This window comes from Sinocyclocheilus rhinocerous, unplaced genomic scaffold (genome assembly GCF_001515625.1).
Source record: "Sinocyclocheilus rhinocerous isolate Xijiao unplaced genomic scaffold, SAMN03320098_v1.1 scaffold1533, whole genome shotgun sequence".
Classification (NCBI taxonomy): domain Eukaryota; kingdom Metazoa; phylum Chordata; class Actinopteri; order Cypriniformes; family Cyprinidae; genus Sinocyclocheilus; species Sinocyclocheilus rhinocerous.
The window spans coordinates 255102-280479 of NW_015656115.1; the positions used below are offsets into that span (position 1 = coordinate 255102).

Genomic DNA, 25378 nt, shown 5'->3' on the forward strand with positions numbered 1-25378 from the left:
CACACACACACACACACACACAAAATTGTTAGATTTACTGTACAAAGAAAAATTTACTGACCCCAAACTTTTGAATAGCAGTGTGTAACACAATATTTCTATTTTGAACAAAACATATTAAGCAGCACAACTGTTTCCAACACTGATTATAAATCAGTATATTAGAATGATTTCTGAAGCATGGAAATGTTAATGAGATAAAAGCAACCCAACCTCACATTCCTGTGCGCGGTGAGGAATCCCAGCCACTCTTATGCACATAAGAGGCGGCTTTGTGCCCGTGTCTCGTAAGCCAGAAATTAGCGCTGAAAGAGAGGGGGAAATGGAGAGAATGAGTGAAAGGAATAAGGGAAAAGGACAGAGAGAAATGCCAAGGGCGTAGGTGTCAAACACTTGGGCCCCCATTTTGTGTGTAGGTGTGTGTGTGTGAGTGTGACTGGGTGAAGCGCTTGATATTGAGCACCTCTTTGAATCCTGCTCTGATTTGGACTCCATTAAGGCGCCTGGGCATTTGTTTCTCATGGAGCAATTCTCAAGGGCTTTGGGCCATTCTGTGAAAACCATGTGGGAGCAGAGAGAGCGAGAGACGGGGGGAATTAGAGGGGTGGGAGAAGGAGAACTGGGAAGTGCACATGCTCAATGTGTATTCACTTTGTTTCCAAACTGGCAACAAGAAAACACTGAACCCTGATGCTCACGAGACAAGACACAAGAAAAGCATCGCGCCTGTTTGGTTTGGTTTTTAAACAGGAACACGAGCGCATGCATGTATGGGGTTTAATCAGGGTTGGTGGCCATCTTCTACCTTTGTGCTGGGGCAAATTAGGGTAATCTGGGATACTGCAGAATAAAAAATGAAATAAAATGATAATAAAATATAATAGGTTGAAAGTGCAAAACTTTCCAGATTTACCTTAAATTCTATACTGCATACCTTTGCATACAAATCTTGTGTCATAAAAAGAATGATAATAATCATTAAAATAATTGGTTTAATTTATACTATGACAATTCTGAGGCAAACTGGATGTAAACAATACATCAGTCCGTTGACATTAAAGCATTTTTACTGTAATTATACACACATTTTTCCAAGTATCTGTGTCCATATTTTTATTTTGGGAAACTTATACTTACACTTCGTTACATTCCAAAGCGTAATATGTGACTTTTTATTAAAAACTTGCCATCCTTGTGTCAGCAAACACAATGGGAACACATAAAATAAAAAGTCAGCAGCCATATCACCCTGAAGCCCAAGACTGGTCGCCCACTGAAGCTAAGCAGGGTTGAGCCTGGTCAGTACCTGGATGGGAGACCTCCTGGGAAAACTAGGTTGCTGCTGGAAGAGGTATTAGTGAGACCAGCAGGGGGTGCTCACCCTGTGGTCTGTGTGGGTCCTAACGCCCCAGTATAGTGACGGGGACACTACTATGACAAAAAGCACCATCTTTCGGATGAGACGTTAAACCGAGGCCCTGACTCTCTGTGGTTGCAAGCTGTTCAAAATGCTGCGGCAAGACTTTTGACTGGGTCAAAAAAGAGGGATCACATTTCTCCTGTCTTATCATCCCTTCATTGGCTTCCCGTTAAATTCAGGGTTGATTTTAAAATTCTTCTGTTTGTTTATAAGGCATTGTCTGGTTGTGCACCAAGTTATATCTCTGAATTTCTTGTGCCATATTGTCCTACTAGGGCACTTAGATCTTCGAGTCACTTGCTTCTAATGGTGTCGGTACAAATCAAAGGGTAATGGGGCTTTTTCTGTGGTTGGCCCCAAGCTTTGGAATGGTCTCCCCTATCATGTGAGATCTGCTCCTTCTTTGGACATTTTTAAGTCTAGACTTAAATCTTATTTTTACTCTTTAGCCTTTGTATGCGTGTAGTTGTTGTTTCTATTAGTAGATTTGTTTGATCATTGTACAGCACTTTGGATCAATTTACATTGTGTTTAAATGTGCTTTATAAATAAATGTTGTTGTTGTTGATGGTGGATGAGGAGATTCCCCCCTTCTATGTAAAGCGCTTTGAGTGCCCAGAAAAGCGCTATATAAATGTAAGGAATTATTAATTAATTATTATTATTATTATTATTATTATGGGTAAATCATTATAACAGCAGGTTTATTGAAGACTGTGGCAGGAGAAGACAAGACACCAGCGAGAGGGGAAGTATCTTGGTAGCGGATAGAGTTTGGTGGCTTAGCTTGGTGGATTCACGAGTCCTTCCTTTCTTCCAGATGGGATGGCAGGAGCAGAGGATCGTTGGAGCGCCGGAGAACGCGGAGTAGATCACTGGAGAACGTGTGGGTAAGTAAACAGAGACTTGGTTAGGTAAATAACACACAGCAACTGCGAGACCAGACAATGAGAGTGTGGAGTGAGAGTGTTCGCATGGGGAGCTTGATTGGCAGCGACAGGTGAGGAGGATCCACTGATAGATTCCAGGTGTGAGTGATTGACAAAGGAGTGCAGGTGAGTGGCAAGAGGGATGCTGGGAAATGTAGTGCAGAGATGGCTCAACTGGTGACTGTGACTGTGGGGCATGAACTGCATTTTTAATGCATGTTAAAGATTTTTACATCAAAAATGGTCATAATTCAGAAATAAAAGGACATTTTCTACCCTGATTTTAGCCCTCTGATTTGACCGCTCTGTTAGAAGGAAGGGGCGTGTCTACTGTGAGACTTTAATGGAAACACCCATTGCTACAGTATGACTGGCTAACATCTTTGCATATGAAATAAGTATTACATATGGAGCTCTCTTAAAAACTTTTACTATATTTTTACTATTACAGCTGTTGAGATGAACTAATTGATTATAGCATGATATCTACTCCCATTGCATGAAAGGTTACAGCGATGAGCATTGTAGCTCATTGCAACTCAAGTTCTGCACTTTCACGAAAGCTTTCATCATAACTAACAGTGCAAACACGATGTAAATAAGAGATTCATTGTGCAGTGTAGACTGAGTCAGTGAATATAAACTCATGCTGTGTGACTTACAGCTCCAGCGATTATAAAGGGAGCGCTCTTTGATCGCTTTCTATAATTTAAGATTAGGCATTAGAATGAACACGATTACTTGCATGTTGTCGTATTACTGTCAGGTCCATAACTTTCAGTAAAAGTCTGTTTGCAAAGCCTGCGCCGAAACTGCGACTGATTTACCAAAGAATCCACAGTGAAATGTACTAAACAAACTACTGAACATAGTAATAATCACTTTCCTAGAATTAGGATCCTTTGGAAGGCCATGTTGTGTTGTTGTTGTTGTTGTTGTATTTAAGTCCAGTGATCCTGTATTGCTCTTCTCTCCTCATCTCACTAATGCTCCAGTGGGCGGGGCTAAACAGCCAGTGATGTAGAAGCAGGTGTTAATCTTCTTCTGTGGAGGCAGTGCTTATCCACACTATTACATCATAGAGTTAAACATTCCAAAAGCTGTCGTTTTGGCAGAGTGCCTTCAATACAAGCTCTTTGTAGACTAACAAGAAATTTTTTAGTTCTGCAACTTACAGGATGTTTTCATGTAACACTGACCTCTAATATGTCAAAAGACCAAGGGAATTTTGGTTTCTCAGTTCGTGACCCCTTAAAAAAAGCAGCCCCTCAGAACTAAAAGAGATTCCAATTGTGGATTGTTTACTTAGAGAGAGAAAGAAAGAGAGAGAGAGAGAGAGAGAGAGAGAGAGAGAGAGATTCTTCAGAATAGAACTTGTGAGATAGCAAACACTAAATTAAACATTTCTCCTTCAGCCTTACAGGAATGAAAGCGATCTAAATGAGTAATGTTGACTGATCTCAAGGAGTTAATTGAGATTCCTTATAGTCATTTCCTTCTGAAGCTGAGGCTGAGAAACCCTGACAAACAGCGTTAATCCGTCCGTCCATTCACACTGCTGAGGTACAACTACCAATCCGATGCTCTGAGAACAGAATACGGCCTTTGGTACTTGTCCTGTCTTGGGGTGATCTGAACTTGACCTTTCCAGCCCTCCACACACTTGCAGACATTCCGGAAGCCGTTGTTTTAGGAGGTGCCTGATGGCTGTTAACAGAGACACAATGGTGGGAGTGTGTCTAAGATAAATGTTTTGAGAGCAGGGAGCAGGGAGTTTGCATTTAGCCGGTTCTTCCCTTAGAATATCACCCTCAATTATTGGACATTTACACTTTCCATTTAGTCATATGTTTAAAATGTCATTGTCTCCTCTTATATTGCTTGTCCTGAAACGGACAACTATACTTTAGTGGTCTATTCTCATACTTTCACCGTTTTTGCCATTTCAGTCTAATAGTTTGCTTCCTTATTAAGAAACAACACTATTGCACTTTAATACACCTGCAGTATTTCTCATATGGATGGACAAGAGGTAGCTTGGCCATAGTGTTTTGATTCCATGTAGAAGATTTCTGATGGAAGTGAACTTAAAAAATGGCATGCTTTTCATTTGAGGTTATCAATGAGAGCTCCCAAGTGCTGTGCTTTACCTGTTTGATATATCACTAGGTTAGTTATAATCTAAAAATACACACGCCTTGACATTTACGTTGAAGACGTAATTCTTCAAAACCCTTCTCTTTATTGAGGTCCAGAGAGCCAAAGTAAATGATGATGCAGCTTATCGCGTCTGCTGCTGGGTTTTGCCGCAAAAACAGGACTGTATTTTACTTGCATATGACATTTATTGTTCACACTAACTCTTTGCTTCACATTTAACAGGCCCATCCATGCGGCAGTGGACGTTATTTGGTTGTTTAACTTGGCTTACTATTCTGGCTTTTGGCATTGTTAAATTTATAATTTTTTTTTATATTGCCATTCAGAATATTTATTTTCTGATTAAGCATTGTTAGTGATTTAGTTTGTACTGTTGAAGATCACACATCTCTTTCTGGCCACAGGGTTACATTAGGTCCTTTTAAATGTTATGATTTTCAATTACTACTACAAATAAGATACATTTAATAATAATAATACATTTTAAAGTAAATGATCAATTAAATAAATCATATCTAAAAGTATTATATATTATATAATTATAGTTACTGTATTTATAACTATGTCCATTCATACGAGCAATATTACAGGTGCATAAGCTGTAAAGTTGAAAGCATTTGTAAATATATACAATAAAACAATTCAAGTGCATCTTAGAATTGATTTTGCTACTATTTATGGACATTTTTACAATTGTGCCACAATATAATTGATTGAATTGATATTATTTGTATACATTTTGCTGTTTTTTTTTCTAAAAATAATATTTAATAATAAAAATTTAATAATATTTAAAAGATCATATTTGGAATCAAAAATAAACACACAGGCATGTGAGTTCATGTATCATTAAATATGTTCATTTATGATAATCATAATATATTAGTATGCATTACGGGACAATACACAGCTTTTGCAAAGTACACAGTAAAACATCATATACAGGAGGACCATGAACATTGTAAATGTCTTGGAGTCTGTTCAGAGTCATTTTCCAAAATGTCTGGAAAACTGGTCAAAGTCTACTTGTGAGGTCAGGGTTTCTCCAAAGAACTAGACCATCTGTGAGTTTTAATAAATCATTGCCACTTTAATAAACCAAGCCACTGACTTTCAGTTCATAGGCACTGTCATAGTTTCAGAGCTGGACAGTGACTGAATGTTAAAGTGTGTGTGTGTGTGTGTGTGTGTGTGTGTGTGCATTTTCATGTCACACAGACATAGTACAACCATCTCACTACACTACCAACTCATGTAAACAAAGAAAATCTAAAAAAAAAATCATTTTCTTATTTTCAGAATATCAAGTTCATGGCATAAAAAATGGTTAATTGCATGTGAATATAATCTACTAAATATTGTACAAAAAAAAAAAACTATACAACTATACAAAAACAGTAGAGCATATCACCTTAGTAAAGTACCAGAACAAAGAAAGGTACCACATAAGTGATAACACAGAAAATTATTTGTTTCTCTAAATAATAAGAGCCATTTTTATCTGATTTATTTTGGTGGATGAAACCGTGCGTTTGCATACACTGGTAAATATAAACCATTCAGGCTTGTGTACACTGTTTTTTTTTCTCATATCCTCCATCACTTTATCACTAAACCTTAGCAATGACATACAGAATGTCTCAAATTTAGTATAAATTTCACCAAACTCTAGTCATCTTGATGTCTCGAGGAACATTGCAGATTTGATTTTTCACTCTTAATGATGAGAGTTTTAAATACTATATCTGGGAAGTCTTTATAAATATAATAAGATTATGCTTATTATAATTGTGACCTACATTTTTTAACAGTGAAAAGGGAACTTGTTCATAAAGAAGAAACACTTTCTTTCCAACTCAGAAATCATAAAGTGGTTAAAAACAATACTCTATTTTTATAACTAAACTCAAACTACAACTAGTTATGGAGCAGAAGGTAGATCACCACAGTTCGTATCAAAGGCCAAAAGTGTCTGCATAGCTTTTGGCACCAAATAAACATTATGATGTCATTATGATGTCACGCAATTTTGAACCAATCACAATTCTTCTGAACAGCAAGAGTGAGGTATTGTCAAAAGATTTTCTATCTGAGAGGAAGGAACGTAAAGGATGCTATGTGTAATTTTGGCAAGTACTGGCTTAACAGATCTTTTTTTTGTTTGATTCTATCATAATCGCGCAACTGCTACCTTTTTAATCAAACTCTAAATAATGTACAGTGGGGCCCAAAAGTCTGAGAGCACTAATGAAATTTTTCAAATTTAGAACAAAATGTTTCATTAAAAAAATATATATATTATCATCATAATATTTTGAGTGGGACATTTTTATTTTATTTTATTGATTTGATTTTTGGAGATTTCTGCTCAGAAGGTGGGGGAATGGGTTTGGGACATGATCAACAAACATAGCCCTGTTGATTCAAAACTCCACTGCACCACAGGTCATATCATTTTTAGTAATACATTTGAAAAATGATAAATATTTTGTCATTGGAATGCATCTTTGTTTTTATATATATATTTTTTAAAGTCTTCAGCTTTCTGTTTTCAATCCAGATTATCAGTGTGACCCCAGAGTTTTGGACCCCACTGTTTGTACTTTGAAATGTTGACCGCCAACAAACTTTTTCTGAAGGAAAACGTTCACGTAGATAAACTGACTCAGTAGCTTGTTTCTTTTTTACCTTTTGTGGAAAAAGACAGAAATCATAAAGAGACACCAGAAAAGATCACACATAAACGACTTTACATATACGTATACTTAATAGTAGGTGCAAATTCTGCAAAATTGAAGATATGAAAAAATAAAATCTTGATGGGAAAAAAAAAAAAAACCACGGAGGGCAAAACTGCACAACTGGTTGTCCTTCACCACAGTTCTGATCAATCGTCAATCAATCTGCTCGTCATTATTTTTTCTTTCCTTCTCTCTCTGTTTTTCCTCCATGTTTTTTCTAGCACTTGCCCCTCTTGTCTCGCTGCTGGAATTTCCTGAGCCGACGGGCCCACAGGTCCTTCCACGGGATGAGCAGGCTGCCCTTGTCCACCACCACGCCGCTCTGACCGCGGGAGTCGTCGTCGTCAGAGCCCATCAGCAGGTACTTCCGTCCCGGTTTAATTTTGGGGCATTTGCAGGCCACATCTTTAGCGCGCACCCACAGGAGCTGGTCTCCTCTGCGAATGCGATGTCCACCCTGCTTATAGACCGATATGATGTTGATAGTGAATTTCCACCATTCGCCCGCCTTATCTCCTTTTAGCACGTGAATCTGGACAGCTGCAGAGAAAACAGTCAGATTAAAATATGTTAGAGGACACATTCACAGAAACAAAAAAAAAGTTATATATTAAATAAACAAGTTGTTAGATACAAGTTGTAAGTTTTATTTTAAATGATTTTTATAATTATGAAAATAATATTAAAATAAAATTATATATATATATATATATTGTTGTTGCTAATAATAATAATTATTATTATTGATTTCTAAATTGACATTATTATTGAATTATTACATGACTTCTCTTTCAACCGTTAAAATAACTTCTCTTTTTGACCACAATTTAAGTTGCCATAGAAGATTTTTATAATTATATATATATATATATTGTTGTTGTTAATAATAATTATTATTATTATTGATTTCTAAATTGACATTATTATTGAATTATTACATGACTTCTCTTTCAACCGTTAAAATAACTTCTCTTTTTGACCACAATTTAAGTTGCCATAGAAACTCCTTCCTTCCATCTCCTGATACTGATAAAATGGAAAATTGGAGACCAACCCATTCCGTTCTCTTCATTATCTTTTGTGTGAAACTTCAAGCTTTTTTGTAACTTTAAGACGTTTATCTGAGTACCACCCATAGAAAAAAAAAAAAAAACCTGGAATTTCTTTAATAAGTTGTTTCATTTAGACAGCAATGAGATCAAATGGAAAGCAGATGGAGATATTTCCTGAAGTCTCCTGTTTTTTAGTTATTTGTCTTTTTTTAACATTTTCATAAGCATTTTTATTTAATGTCATTTAATTTCATTTGACTTCATTTTAATTTAATTAATTTCATTTAATTCTTAATTTTTTTATGTAAATGGTATTGTTTTAATTAACCTTAAAAGTTAAGAAACAAAAACAAAAAAACAAAAAAGTTTTTGAACAAAAAGAATAAGATGCAATAAATATAAATATATAAACAAAAATATGCAAAAAAACTAATAATTGAACTCATATACTAAAACTTTCAAAACCTTTTTTTATCTAATTTCATATAAGCATAATAATTTGTAATAATAATACTGTAATAATAATAATTTGAATAATCCTTTAAAATCCTAAAGCTTTTAAAGGTTTTCATTGAAAAAAAAAACTAAAATGTTTTTGAACAAAAAAGGATAAGATGCAATAAATATAAATATATAAACAAAAATATGTAAACATATAATTGAACTCATATACTAAAACTTTCAAAACCTTTTTTTATCGCATTTCATATAAGCATAATAATTTGTAATAATAATACTGTAGTAATAATAATAATTTGAATAATCCTTCAAAATCCTAAAGTTTTTAAAGGTTTTCATTGAAAAAAAAAAAACAATCCAGTGTCCATGAACTGGACACAGTTTACTAAGTATCCACAACTACAGTGCAGATGGAAAAATTCCGACATCAGATGTTAATGTCCAGTCCATGTGGTAACCGCTAACAAACGCAGAGATCTCCGCGGGTCACACCATTTTAACACCATCATCAGACTCACAGATTGCCAGCTAATCTGTACTTGACGTGAAGTGGTTTCACACGGGGAGGACGCCCAGAGGGAGAAAAAAATGACCTCTATTACACATTTAGACCCGGTGTGTAATGGCGAGGCATGGCTGTGCCGCCCTGAAACACTCACACACACCCTGCGGCCAGTAACCCGTGAACCAGTGGCACGTCATGTTTAAGAAATATGCCATTACAGCATTGTGTGAAAATGACACAGGAAGTGCTCTTTCTTTCCTAGCGCTCTTTCTTTTCGCTCTTGAATGTGAACACTCTCTTTAGAGAGGGAGGCAAGGATCGCCCCCATCGCTGAAAGGATGGTCCCAATTGAGCAGCAGGGGGGGAGGCTGTGAGCAAATTGCACCCAATTTGCGAGAACGCACTCCCACAGGCCCGCCATTCATCGCCTGTGTTTCTCTGGGCCGGAGCCCGCTCGCCATTCAAATAACAAGAGATAAAAAGAAAAGAAGGGTGTGCAGAGGGTAGCGCGGCCCAGAGAGGAGGGGGGCCGCTGTTTATCATCCCAGCCACAGAGAAGGTGGCAGAAGAATGGCGGATGTGTTTGGAGCTCATGAGCTATCTGAGCCCGGCCAGCGTGAGAATCCCGCTCCGAGTCTCGCTCTTGACCTGCTCTCGCTTCTCCACGGCAGCGAGTCAAAAACTGACTCAAAATGTGCTGTTGGGCTTCTTGAAATAGTTGAAAACAATCGCTTTGACTTATTAGAGGTGTTTGTGGATTTCTGCTCGTACATGTTAAACGTCGCCGCATAGCTTGTCCGGTTTAGAATTATGTTTTTTTTTTGGGTAAAATTGTCTAATAAGTGCTATTTTGAGAGAGAAAACTAGGTCATATTCATGATCAAGAAAGCAAACACCTAGAAACCACCCAAAACACCTGAGCAACCACTTTACAGCCACCTAGAACACAATAGCAATACTCTGGCAACCACTCAGAAAACATTAATCTGGATTACGTAATCAGGCTCCAAAAATGAAGTACTTGTAATTGGATTACATTACATTTTAAAATACTTGTAATCAGACTACAGTTACTTTTTTATGGATTGCATGATTACATATTATTCACACAGTAGCAATACATTTTTCCAAATGTATTGATTCTCCCTAATTCCTCTTTTTCATCTTTTAAATGTTCCTTTCAATGATCCCCATTCAGTTCATTTACGAACCCCTGTTTGGAAAACCTTGACATAAATGTAATGTTTAATGCACTTCATGTTGTTACAAAGAATTACAGCGAATGGAATATGTTTTCTCTCTTTGTATTTTTATATCAATATGGTATAGTTACATTGACAGATTTTACACGATAATCCTATTCAAGTTTATGTGATTAATGAGTTAGGTCAAAAGTAATCTAAAAGTAATGAAAAACTAGTTGTTGCTAACTACAGTTTTCGTCATGTAATTTATAATCAGTAACAGACAGCAATTTCTAAGTAATCTACCCAGCACTGCTTGTCAACCACCCAGAACACTTAAGCAGCATCCTGGCAACCACAAAGAATATGTTAGCAACCACATAGTAGAATCCTGGCAACAACACAGAATGCTGTACATTAGCAACTATAGAAACAACTTTAAACTACACAGAATACATTAGCAACCACAAAGCATTGTGTATATTGCATTGCATATATTGTATAACCTTTAAACAACACATTAACACAAGGCCAACGTACCAACCAACCTAAATGCTTAGTGCTGAAAATATATTAAAAGTGATGTCATCACTGTTTGTTTTACACATATAAAGTGTGCGTATATTGAGAATGTGTTACTGTAATATATCAAATCTTTCCCCCTCTCTCTGCGTGACGCTTTAATGCTGTGATCACTGGCACTGGTTTCATCAAACCCTGCCAAACGGGCACAATTCCTGTCTGAGTTCAGCCCTGAGCCACAGATACGCCATTGCGGGTGGCAAACGCTTTCCAGATTTGTCCAGGTATTGAGAAAGACTCCCGGTGAGGTTTTTTCTTCGGCAAATGAAAGGTTTTGTTTGTACATGTTAGTAGGTTAACTTTGTTTCTGCCCATGTTACAGCTGTAGAGAGAAAATTGGACAGAGAAAGGCGATCTCTTAACAGACAGTTTCTCCTAGTCAGCAATGACATTAAATGGAGAATGCTGCTTTTTTCTTGAAAAAAAGACCCCAGTAAACTCAAGATGCGTGTCTCTTTTGGAGTCTCATACAGAGTGCTCTGATTTACCAAGATACCAGATGAGAAGAATTCATACGATATTAAAACAATGAGAAACTACGAGCATGCATGTCAGATCCATGCCATGTTCAGCAGCGGCAGCTCTTAAAGTAATAGCAGCCAAATAACAATAACCTAATAGCCCAGCTGCTGTGATATCTGTTAATCAAAGAAAAAAAAGAGGAAATCAATAATTTTTTAGCTTTAAGGATTACTATATTTACTTTAGAATTTAGAGTTTGATAACTTTATCCAATTTCTGCATATTTCCTACTTGCTGAAGGGCACAGGTAAATATGACATTTATTATGATGGGTTTATGTGAAGATTGTTTTAAGTTCACTTAAATTAGAAGTTTTTATTTTTTAAAGTCTAGTAACTGTTTAAATTGTTATCTCTCATTTATACTGTAATATAGAATGTTATAGTCAATGGTTAAATACTAGGGAAAAAAAGAACAATTTCCTAGAGACATATTGGTATCAGTGATACTCGCCTTCAGTCATAAAAATAGATGCCATTAAACAAATATTAAAATATTCTGTCTTTATGTTGTTTTGCATTAATTTTAAGATTAAATGTGAAATTATTGCAATATAAAAGTATATTTTAAAACTTTAATGTTAGGTGGGATTAATCACGATCATTAATCATAATTAATTTCAGAAAAAAAAGGTGTGATTAATTAGTTACTTTTTTAATCGATTAACAGCACTATTTTGGATATGATTTTATTATTCAGAATTTGCTCTTTCACAGGACTTCATAGAGTTCCAAGGTTTCATTTAAGCCTCGTTTAATTTTCATCAGTTTTTAAAGATCAGTAGTTTAATTAAAGACAACTAATTCTTCAATATCAGTTCAAACATTTCTCATTTCATTCATCCAAAATCACCTTCAAGACCAACATAATCAAAATAGTAAAGCTGCTATGATTTTTTTTGATAATTTTTATAAACTTTTATACATTTTTTTGTGCTTACATGCTTATAAATGCTTGTATATCATATATTTTATCTATTTATATCTTTTTATATCTTTTTATTATTTTTTTAAAATCATTTTATAGCTCTTTACTCTTAGAGCATTTCAACAGTTCTGTCATTTGGGTGTTTTTTTTTTCTCTCTAAACATATTTAAGTTAACAAAGCTGATATAAATTAATTTAAACATGTTTAAACATTAATGAAAACTGAATGAGACTCCAGTAAGTCTGAACAGAGTCAGTGAGCAACATGAGCAAATTTGGGTTGAATTTGAGCAGTAAAATTTTCATTTCTCAGCATGAATTATTGTAATCATTTCTATTTATGGCTAACTGACATAAAGCTTTCACCTGCTGTGGTGTGACATGCCATCCATCCGACATTACTTTAAAACCCATTTTGTTAAACTTTTATAATTATTATGCATACTGGCTGCCTTCATGAGCTCATATTAACTGATTAACATGAAATATTTGCATTTAAAAATTAATTTGTCACACTGCAGGGAAGTTGAAATGTACAAGTGAAGACCAAAAAAACTGATTAAGAATAATGAAAATAAATTCTACATTTTCCCTGATACATTCATAAAATATATATGCAGATATCTATATCCTGATAGATCATGGTGATAACATAGAATAAATAGCTATGCACAATACAATGAGACTATGTTAAAGTGCCTGTTTAATCTGGCGAGTTAAACCCTCTTTTGCATGAGGCCACACGGCACAGGCCAGCAAAGCCATCCATCTCCAAAGCTCCATTAGATCGGCTGAATGGGATGAGACCACTTTTCTTCTCCGTCATGACAATGTGAAGAGAAAGAGAGAAAGAAAAGAGCTAGAAGGTGAGGGATTTCTCTCCTGATTGAGAGTGGGAGAGAAATGAATTTTAAAAAAGGAAGAGGCCCATAGATTTGCCAGGTGTCCCGCTGGTCTTCAGTGTCCGCGGCCAGTGTGCTGGAACACGAGCCGCACGCGGTACACAAGCCGGCCTCTAATCTAATTAGTGTGCCTGATTACCACACTGAAGCTCCTGTGAGCTCCCCGCTGGGACGCCCTACGCCCAGCCGCTTACGCCGGGGCACTGACTGCTGCTCTGCCGTGTGTATGTGGCAATGCTAAGGAGCTCCATACACACACTGACACACACACACACACACGGTTCTTTGATTCATTGTCATTCTCCCCCCACCCTTTCGGACCGCTGTCTCCGTAGCGACGGCAAACAAAAGCGGATCAACAGGGAGTATTTCTTTCTTTCTCGCCCCTCTGTCTGTCTCATCCGCCAGCGCTGGGCAGATTTAAAACTTCAGCAATGGAGAGCTGGATGCATCAGCTCTACCAAGTAGTGTAAACGTCCTGTGGGTTCTGGACAATTTGTATTGTTTTGATACAAGCATTCACTGCCGTTTCACTGACACTGTCTCACCAGACAAGGGTGCAGAGTGTTGTATGAGCGGAGGTCCAAATTTGTCTAGAATTAACTTTGTCCAGCATCTCTGTTATTAAACGTCATACTGTTATTGCCAATGTTTCCCTAATATGCTAATTTGCTGCTCAAGAAACATTTCTTATCAATGTTGCTGCTGAACATTTTTGTGGAAACCATGATGGGTAACACTTTATTTTAAGGTGTCCTTGCTACTCATATTACATGTACTTCCTATTATAATATCAATTAATTATGCACAATTACATATAAGTAACCCTAAATCAAACCCTAATCCTAATCCTAACCATATAGTAAGTAGTTCATATTAATCAGTACTTAAATGTATAATTACACTGTAACAAGGACACCTTAAAATAAAGTGTAACCCCATGATGCATTACCATTTAAAAATAGGGTAACTCTTGGATCAATTCCCAAAAGTTAAGGTAATTAATGCATTTATTTAGCAAGTTACTCATATTACATGTACTTACTATTATAATATCAATTAATTATGCATAATTACATATAAGTGACCCTAAATCAAACCCTAATCCTAACCCTAACCATATAGTAAGTAGTTAATATTAATCAGTACTTAAATGTATAATTACACTGTAACAAGGACACCTTAAAATAAAGTGTAACCCCATGATGCATTACCATTTAAAAATAGGGTAACTCTTGGATCAATTCCCAAAAGTTAAGGTAATTAATGCATTTATTTAGCAAGAACATATTAATTTGATCAAAAGTGACAGTAAGGACATTTATAATATATAATGTTACAAAATAATTTGGTAACACTTTACAATAGGGTTCCATTTGTTAACCATTTAATGCATTAACTATGCATTTACATTAACTAACAGTGTGCAATACATTTGCTTGCTACAGTAGGCTATTTATTAATTTTTGTTAATGTTAGTTAATAAAAATACAGCTGTTCATTGTTAGTCCATATTAGCTCAGGTCCATTGAATGACATTAATAGATACAACTATTGATTTTAATAATGTATTAGTAAAGGTAGAAATCAACATTAACTAAGATTAATAAATGCTTTAGAGGTATTTTCCATTGTTAGTTTATTGTAAAGTGTTACCAAGATTTTTGCTTCAAATAAATGCTGTTCTTTTGAACCTTCTATTCATCAAAGAATGTATCATGATTTCAACAAAAATATATAAATAATACCAGTAATAATTGATAATACAGTAACTGACCAGCAAATCATCACATTAGAATGATTTCTGAAGGATCATGTGACACTGAAGACTGAAGTAATTAGATTTTAAATTAAATTACATTTTACAATACATTTTTACTATATATTTGATTAAATAAATGCAGTCTTGCTGAGACTTCTTTTAAAACATTAAAAGCATTGGTAGTATTAAGTATCTAAAATCTTGCTGACCCCAAACTTTATTTATATATTTTACTTACTTATTTATTAGTAATATATTTGGGGTCAGTAAGCTTTTTTAGGCATCAAATCAGCACATTAGAATGATTTCTGAAGGATCATGTGACACTGAAGACTGGAGTAATGATTGCATCACAGGAATAATTACATTTTAAAATATATTCAAATAGAAAAACAGTATTTTTTTTTTATTGTAGTTCTTAGCTAGACATGCAAACATAACTGTTATTGTCTGTTTTAAATGTGCAGAAAAATAAAAATCATGGGGTCTCTCTGACACATGGGGGCCGGTTGAACAGGGACACACCATTAGCCCTTTCATACTCCCCACCCAACGAGATTTATACTGCAGTCGGCTTAGCCAGTGTTACCTGTCCTATCATGATGAACGACTTCCCTATGAGAACAACCTCCGAGTATGAACACTTGTGGCTAAGAGTGAAAAACGAATGAAACTTAATATCACGGCCTGAACTATAGCAGCTACAGAAGACCAGCAATGCCATTAATTCTCTCGCTTTCGCTGCTTGATTTTATTGTTCTGCTAGTCTGTGCGGTTGCTGATTCAACCGGTGGATGTTATCTATATTAATATTATCAGCTTCACCCCAGGGGATGCCTAAAAATGCTTTGGAAACCAGAGAGGGATTGCAAATGAGTCATCTCAAGTAATGAGCAGCAAGAGATGTTAATATAGATAAAGTGCTACTGATTAATGAGGAAAGTGCACTTCAGATGGCCTGTGTGCGTGGGATAAATTGGACACCTGTGTATCTATAACTTTAATTCTGTGTTCAACAGTTTTAGCCGTAAAGTCACATTTCAATTTTTACTAAATGCTGCAGGCACGCTGAGGCCTTCATATACGCTCGTGTCTGACAATCTGGAAAGTTTTTATTTAAGCCTGGAAATAAATAAGGTGTGAAGAACATTATCTAAAGAACCCTTTTCCACTGTAAAGAACCTTTTGTGCAACAGAAGATTCCATGGATGTTAAAGGTTCTTATGGGTGCCAGTAAAGAACCTTTATTTTTAAGCATGTACCGTTTTCAACATGCTTTTATCAGGGATTTCTCACATATATATTCACATACACAATGTTCGTTTATATTTTTTCCAGGTTTCAGTACAGCCCGAAACATTGCTTATGTTAATGTGGCACATAGGAAAGTAGGTCAGGTGGGCGGCGTCAGTAAATAGTTTTAGGTGAGCCGTCTATGGTACCTGGTGACGCAAATTAGAGGGCAATTAGCCATTTGTATGAGCGAACGCCACATGTAAAGGGAGTGCCACTAGCACAGCATTTCAGACACTGCAGGGGAGTGAAAAGGCGAAGCACTATTGTGTGAAGGAGTCCGTATTTAAAGAAGACTCTAATAGTTCTCGAAAAACTGTTTGATGTGACCAGTAGGCAAGGCTGATAGCCGTCGATTGCGGTGTGACTCAATTTGAATTGTTTCAGGTATGGAGTTTTATATGATACGGGATGTATATTTTAAATTTGGAGTTTTGTATTTTGATCTGTTCTTTGTGTAATTGTAAAACGGATTGCTTAATTTGTGGTGTGATTCTCTGCGTGTGAATTGGAGTAACTTATTGTGTGTAGTGGGTTTTGTATTTAAAGGGTTTATGACCTGCCTTGCCGGTGTACACCACATCATACCCTCTCTTTTTACCTGTCATGCTGTGAAATGTTTTAGCATTATATGTAAATGTAATAAGGAATAAAGAGTTATGTATTTTGTGCACCTGCCTTTGTCCTTTAATTAGGATATACATGTTATTAATCGTTTAAATACGGCATTTGTCCCTTTCTGAGCATGGTAAGGCACCTGAAGGCCACATTAGAAACATGCATTGCATCTATTTAGGGACACATGTCTGTCTGTCTTCATTTTCTGTTTTTCTTTCTGGCTTGGCAGTGTTTTGAGCAGAGGCAGTGCGGTCCTCACTCTTGGACACCGCAGATCTCAGATGTGTTTCCAGACTTGAGGCCAGTCAGGAATGAGTTTATGAGATCACACTGTGAAATCAAACATCTTTCTCTCCACTCTGCAAACAGCCAGAGGACCTGTGCGCAGTCAAACAGAGATTCTGCCTCTACCACATTTGCATGCAAGAGCCTTTATACTGCAGCCTGATATAAGGTGAAGTACAACAAATGTAGTTTAAATGTAGACATTAATTTCATATAATCCAACTTACAGTACAGTTGTGGTCAGTAAGATTTTTTTAAAAGAAATTAATATGATTATCTGAAGGAAATCGTTACATTTTGAATTCAATGCCATGGTTTCCACCAAAATAGGAAGCAGCACAACTGTTTTCAACATTGATAATAATAAGAAATGTTTCTTGAGCAGCAAATCAGCATATGTGACCCTGGACCACAAAACCAGTCATAAGGGTCAATTTTTCGACATTGAGATTTATACATCACTTAAGACTGCTTTTGTGCTCCAGGGTCACATATTAGAATGATATCTGAAGGATCATGTGACAAGTGAAGAAAATTCAGGTTTGCATCACAGAAATAAATTACATTTTAACATATATTCATATAGAAAATAGTTATTTTAAATTGTAATAATATTTCACAATATTACTGTTTTTACTGTACTTTTGGTCAAATAAATGCAGCATTGGTGAGCATAAAAAAAAAAAAAAAAACTTTCCAAACCCAAATCAAATCCACCACTTTGCTGATGCTAGTGCCTTGTTCCACTAATTCAGCTATTTAATTTAATATATGAAACTGAGTGTATGCAGAGTTTTCTGTATAATTTTTTTTCTTTGTAATCTAATATGTTTCTCATATGTGGTAGAAATTTATCAAAGAAGATGATAAAAACCTGCACTGACCACATTTTCTGTTGTGCCACTTCTAACCTTAAAACCTATAACTACATTCTTGAACTTCTATAAGTCCGTTATTATATTAACTATATTAGTATTTAAACCTGTGAAATCTCTGCTTTCAACAGGAACCAGCTGTCCCCTTTGTCCTCTAGATGCTGCGAGGCACTTTGAGTGTGTCCATCTGGAGAAACCTGCTGAGTTCACACGCTTTGATGCTATAACATAAACCTTTAGCCTCTGAATAAGCTGTCAGCACTATGAGAGAGGGGGCGCACATAAAGAGAGAGATAGAAAAGACGTAGAAGAGAAAGATGTCTAATGACGTGAAGTGAAAAGGAAGCAGGCGGTTCTCAATAGGAGCTACTTACCGAAATCTTTTTTGCAGTATTTTTTCATGGTGACCTTCATCTTGCCCTTGGGGGTCTTACAGTGGGAGTCACAGTCTGAGGAAGATAACAGACAGAAAACTAGTGAAACGCAGGTAAAATCTGTGTGAAACAACAAAATGAGTTTGTCTTAGTAAGATGATATTTAAATGTTTTATGATCAAAGCACTGTAGTTTTTATTGTGGGGTAAAATATACAGTTTAATGCAATACAATGATGAATGAGAGATTAACAAATAAACATTTTGATTACACTTTATTTTGTGTCCTTGTTACAGTGTAATTATACATTTAAGTGCTGAGTAATATTAATTAACTACATGTACTCACTATATGGTTAGGATAAGGTTTTGGTTTAGGGTAACTTGCATGTAATTATGCATAATTTATTGTTATTATAATCCTAAGTACATGCAACGTGTAACAAGGACACCGTAAAATAACATGTTAACAGCATTTCCCAAAAGCCTGTTGTATCATCTTTGATACTCACATTTTAACATGATTTTTCTACAAAAATTATGTTTGGATAATCAAGTAAACCTATTAGTCCAGTAGGTGGTCATTTTGAAATATTACAAACAATATAAAAGTTATTCTCACATATACTTTGGAAAAATATGAAAGATTTCACAGCTAAAAGACATGAGAACCGCGACCAGAAGGGGGAAGTTTATTAGAATGACACTAAAGGGACTTTTACATGCAAAAAAAAAAAAGTATAAACCATCAATCAGACGACACAAGGCATGTAGCAGATCATGAACAATAGGTTTTCAGCAAAGTTTTGCTCACATTGACAATCGAGAGGCCTTAGAAATTTGCATATCATAGGATTTCTAGGGTTATTGAAAATGGATACAAAGTGGCCCAAATGTATGAATATTTTCTCAATAGATCACAAAATATCAAACCACATGACATTTAAAAGAAGTTTAATAATAAAACAATCAATGTCCCATTTACAAAGGAAATTCTGGGACTAACTGGTTAAAAATAACAGCAAAAAGCATAATTTGTTTGCAGATGCCAATTGTTTTGTATTATACTGTCTCATGCAATAACACTGACGCACTTTTAAGTGTAACTGAAGTGTCCGGATGATTTTGAGGCCGCTGCTTCATTCGCACATTTAAAGAGATTCACGTTAGACCTAATTAAGACTTAATGGCTATTTAATCATTTAATCTTTTCTTCACTTAACCCAGTCATTTTCTCACCCTAATTATCAGCGCCTCCCCAAATCCCCCCACTTACTCAACGATGTCAAGGCAGGGGGTTCACAGGTCATTTAAACTTCATTCAGACACAGAACACCCCCGTCACAATGCCCACAATAGCCAATCCTCATTTAAACGCAGCTTTCCACATATAAACCTCAGGGATGGCGTCCAGCGCGCTATGATTTATAGCTCTAGCGCTCAGCGGATCTATTCGACACCGCCATGGAGATTTGAACCCCACATTGAGGCCTGGCCGATGGAGTCACTTCAACGCCAGCCACCTTTTGGACCCAAACCAGAGCGTTGGCTCGGTTCTCCTGACGCAAACCGAAACCCGAGAGTCTCTCGTCGCAGCTACTTCACATAGCGCAATAACTGCGAGATTTCTGGCCGACTGGAAGAGATGGGAGCGAGAAGACCTTTCAGCTTTCGCCTGAATATGGACAAACTTCATTATTTTCTCCAGCCCTCTGTCCAATCCACCCTTTTCATGTCCCTTTATATTCCGTCTGAATGAGGTTACCTGGGCAACGGCGAAGCAGGAAAGAACCACCAACCCGAATGAAAAAAAAAAAAAGTTTGAAGGGGGAAAGTAAAAGGGGGGTTGAGGGCTAGAAGAGCGAGATGTCTGGCAGCTTTGGGGGGTGGTGCGCAGAATTAGGATGTGAAGGACCATGGGGGAGGACTGGAGGCAGGGAGTGAGAAAAAGTGCGGAGAAGGGGGTGGCGTCCCAAAAAAGTAAATGATTCTGGCGAGTCCATATCAGCCACGCCTGATTTCCATGTAAATGCGTGAACGGAGGACGGGCGGCTTTTGTGTGGCGACGGCCCTTGTTCGCCTCATCCTGCCTCTCTTCGATAAGACTGGGCGGCCATTGACGCTGCCCATTACACCCACGTCCCCTCCATAATGGACATCCCCTGTGGAGGGACAAATGTCTGCTTAATAGAGTCCCTCAAGCACAACTGTGCTGCTCCGCTGGGGAGCCACACCAGAGTGTCCTCACAGTAAACTACAGCAGGACAGTTAAAGAGAGTAAGAAAAGAGGTGAAACTTACTATTACATATAGGTTTTGGCCCCTTTTCAATGAAATCTGTTTATTCTTAGAATACATCATGTAAATATTAATTAAATATTAATCAAATTTTGAACATATTCTATGTGCCGTTCAAAAGATTGCGGCCAGAATGTTTTTGAAAGTAGTCTCAAGGCTGCATTTATTTGATCAAAAATACAGTAACATCAGTAATATTGTGAAATATTATTACAGTTTTAATCTGTTTTTTTTATTTTTTATTTATATACACTTTAAAGCATAATTGATTCCTGTGATGGCAAATGTTGAAAACAGTTTTTAATTTTTTTTTTTTTTTTTGATGACTAGAGAGTTTGAAACACTGTAACAGCATTTATTCGAAATAGAAACATTATAACCTGATTTACTGTCACTTTTGATCAATTTAATGCATCCTTGATGAATAAAATGATTAATTCCTTAGTGATCACAAACTTTTGAATAGTAGTTTATATCGTTTATAATATTGTGATGTTTCATGTTTTGTATTGTCATTCTGTCATTCAATTTCTTTATAGTATTTTTAGTAGGACAGAAAAATCAATAAAGAAAGAAAATAAGAGGTCTGACGTTTAGCTGTGTATTTATTGAATACGTCCGAACTGATTACACTGTATTTTATGTATAATGATTTTTCTATTTCTGTTTTATTGTTGTGATTTTTTTAATGATTATTTTACTTCCTTTTATGTAAAGCACTTTGAATTACCATTGTGTATGAAATGTGCTATATAAATAAACTTGCCTTGCCTTGCCTTGCCTTGCCTTGAATCCACTTATATTTATTTGATTAAAAAATGCTTTCTAATTGTAACATTGAAACAAGCATTTTCCGTAAAGCAGTTTTAAAACAATATGTATGGTGAAAAGTGCTATACAAATCATGTTGAAATGAATAAAAACAGACTTGTAAAAAATACTGTGCTAGCTATATTTTATTTTTGGACACTTAATATATTTACTAATATTTTAAATATTTTTAGACACTTAATAAATTTACTTTTCAATTGATATATTTATTATATATATTTAGACTTTTATGTGAAATTTAACGAGTACAAAGTGTGTGGGTGTAAACAGTGGACACGACCCAAGCCAGACACAAAATCATGTCTCCCAGATACAGTATAAGTGCCTCAGATGCGATATGAAAGTATTGATTAATAATAATTATTACTCAAACAAAATTGGGACCAGATTGATGCAGACCATATTAAAACCAGCATGTCACAATGACCACCACAACTGCACTAACCGGGGGAATGTAATTGCTCTTAGTGAAACATCTCAGAGCTGATAGAAGCCAGAAAGCGTTCAGCAGCTGAGTTTGGCTCCATGGGACGGCTGCACGTCACAGGCGTTACTCCCACAGCGCAGACAGTGATCGGGCAGCTTGGGTAATTGAGTATGAATAGAAGTACAAGGGTGTGTTCTCCCTCACGGCACAGCGCTGCGAGAGTGTGGCGGCCGGGAAAGCAAACGCATTCAAATGAAGCATGTAATCAGACTAGGGTCCCAGCCAGTTTCGATGGTGACTGAGACAGAGCGAGTCGAGAAGGAAAGCCATGGCTCATGTTGATATCCTCATGATTAAGAAAACCTCACGCAGATCTTAGAAATCAAAGATCCACTGCTGCATTTTTATGGCTCTGTTTTGGCAATGTAAGGCATGCTGTAAAGTCAGCACGCTGATGGGGTTTATTGTGTAATATTGACACAGGTGGCAAATAAATACATAAATGGACATGAAATATTGATTAGATTTGTTTTGGCATGAAATGAGAGACAAACTAACACAGTTATACTAAAAATTGGAAGGCAGATTCATATAGTATTATTATTATTATTATTAATATATAATATACAGTAATTAATGTGATTCATATATTGAAAATAATTTAAGTCATTGTGTTCCAGTTTATTCCTCTTCTTTATGTATTACACTTATATATACATATATAAACTAGATATAGTTATATATACAAACTATATATACAATAAAGTAAATATATATATATAACTTTATATAAATGTATAATTTTTTATAATAAAATTAATTAATTTTAAAAGTTATTTATATGTAAAAGTTATCGAAGCATGTTTCCACCATTAAGAAATTAATTGAGAGAAGACTTTAAAAATTATTATGAATATATTATTTTAAATTATTATTATTATTATTATTAGTAGTAGTAGTAGTAGTAGTAGAATTATTACTATTATTACACAATGTAGAAAAAAATAGTTTCATTTAAATTTTTATGGTTCTGTAATTCTGTGGTGCTAATTATTATTATACTGTTTATTTTCATGTAGCATCAATATTTTGGTAAAAATTTAGACCAGGTAAATTTTAGAACTTCTACCATTAATTATGAAACATTGATTTAATACATATAATTATATAGTACATATAGTTTTTTTTTTTAAAGAATATTTAGCTTTTGTAAGGACATTCGAAAAGCTTCTGGAACATTCTGGAATATTCTGGAACATTCCAGAACAGTGTGGGACTAGTCATTAAAAACAAAAGCGTACACATCCAGCGTACACTTCTGAAGTTTTGGATGATTCCCTTTTGGTAACTGTTTATGTTAAACTGACTGTTGTTAGCTCAGTATTACGCATGTATGTAATTTTTCTGCATGATTAAAAATAGATTAGCTTGTATCAACTTGTCAAAATATTTTTTTTGTTTGCATGAGCACTGTTATTGGCACACAAAAAGTAATGTGATTTTTGTATTCAGCATGTCAAACTTCATAAAGAAACGTTGTGAAACAAAACATTTTCATGGTATAATTATCAACATTTTGCAATTCGTATTTTGCAGTTTGCATAGAATGTTTGAATCAAAGCGCAAAAAAATCCCAAACAATAAACACAAATTTGTGTTTGGAATATCTTCCCATATAGAGCTAAGCCTTATTAAGTAAGTGAATCTGAAGTTCCTGAAAGTATTTTTATATGCAGGTTTTATTTGCTTTCCTGAACTCACCTGTGGGCTCTTCTGAGCTGCTGTGGGTGGCTGTGGGTGCAGCAACAGGAATCTCTGCAACAAACAGTCAAGAACAAACAATCAAAACCTCATGGAACTTTATACTGCTGCTTTCAATAAACACGTCTGAACTTACATTGTTTTTTTTTTTAAAGATCAGGTTTATTAGACATATCAGCTTTATTAGACATATCACTGATGACGTGAAGATGTGGCGGTGTCTAGTTTTAAAGGGTCTCCTGTCTAAAGCCCCTACTTCCTTTTTAAGCGTTCTGCTGTCACATATACGCCGATAGGGGATCGAGGCTTGTTAAAAAGTGCAGTTGGCAAAAATTTTATATCAGGCTATTAAAACAAAAGCACGTTATAGCACGAAATAGATGAGAAACCAAATTTTTTTCACTCAATCCACTTTCTCTCCAGGTTTAACAGCACATTTGTTACCTACCCTGAGAAATTAGGGGAAATCTAGTTTCTCGGGGATTGGGGGTTTCATTTGTCTACGTGAATTCTTGCCAAGCAAATCTGAATGGCTTCGTGCGTACAGTCGCTTTTGTCAGCGGTCCAGATAAATCTTTATTCCGATGTCATCAGTTACTGCATAATAGAAGTGGTTCACATTAACAGGCGCGCATTGTATTGCGCTCCCAGCGAGTATCTTATCGAGAAATGCCAGCTGCTGTGTGGGCCTGTCCTTAATCGCCACAGAGACCGTCTGCTGCCTTGTTGATACTGCCAATAAACATATCACCCATCATGCCCCTGGAGCAGGCTGTGAGATTTATGAGTTGAAAGGCCGTCAGCGAGGTTCAGGGCAGACTAGGTCATGTCAGCCAGGGCTTTATGGTCTGTTTGACTTAGCGGAGGGCAATCAGCAAATGTCCATCCAAGGAAATAATGGAACAGGGGAGCGATGCGGAAATTAAATGGGCCTGGGCCATGAAATCATGAATAACAATAATAGGTGTTTATGCAGAATTTCTTTGGAGTATTATTATTGATGTCTCTGTGGGTGGTAATGGGACAACAAGTCATGTTGGACTACCTCATTTAGTGCGAGAATACTTTTTGAATAATAGATTATTATTATGCTTTTATAACAACCATTTTGTGTCGCTGTGTTATTTATTTAGAGGTCACCCTCATTTTTCAAGAGGTAGAGGAGATGCAATGAAATTGAAGGTTATTCAGTGTGCTTCAGTACTGTTTTCCCACTGAGGTGTTTGAAAATGGCTTTATATTTAGTTTTGGTGTTTTTTATTGTTATTTTTTGTTATTCACAATTATTGTCCAATTGCATAGTAGGAGGTGTAAAAATTATTCTACGGTATCATAGATAGGGCTGGGTATCGAGTTCGATACTTTTTAGGCACCGAGCACCGGTTACACTCAGAGATGTGGCACACACGTGAGGCTGTAATGTGAATGCGTCCCAGCCCCCATAGATGTAAGGCTACATTTACACTGGTGCGT

General features: G+C 36.0%; 1 protein-coding gene across 1 annotated transcript in view; it reads right to left on the minus strand.

Annotated features, from left to right (window-relative positions):
* Positions 1-7168: 7168 nt before the first annotated feature.
* The window catches only part of LOC107719327 (netrin-1-like), a 67943-nt gene continuing 49733 nt past the window's right edge, over positions 7169-25378 (minus strand). The window contains exons 5-7 of the mRNA XM_016526724.1: positions 23906-23959; positions 18591-18665; positions 7169-7790 (exon numbers count right to left, since the gene is read on the minus strand). Coding sequence (XP_016382210.1) covers positions 7468-7790; positions 18591-18665; positions 23906-23959 — 452 coding nt within the window. The 3' untranslated portion in view covers positions 7169-7467. The remainder of the gene's footprint in view (positions 7791-18590; positions 18666-23905; positions 23960-25378) is intronic.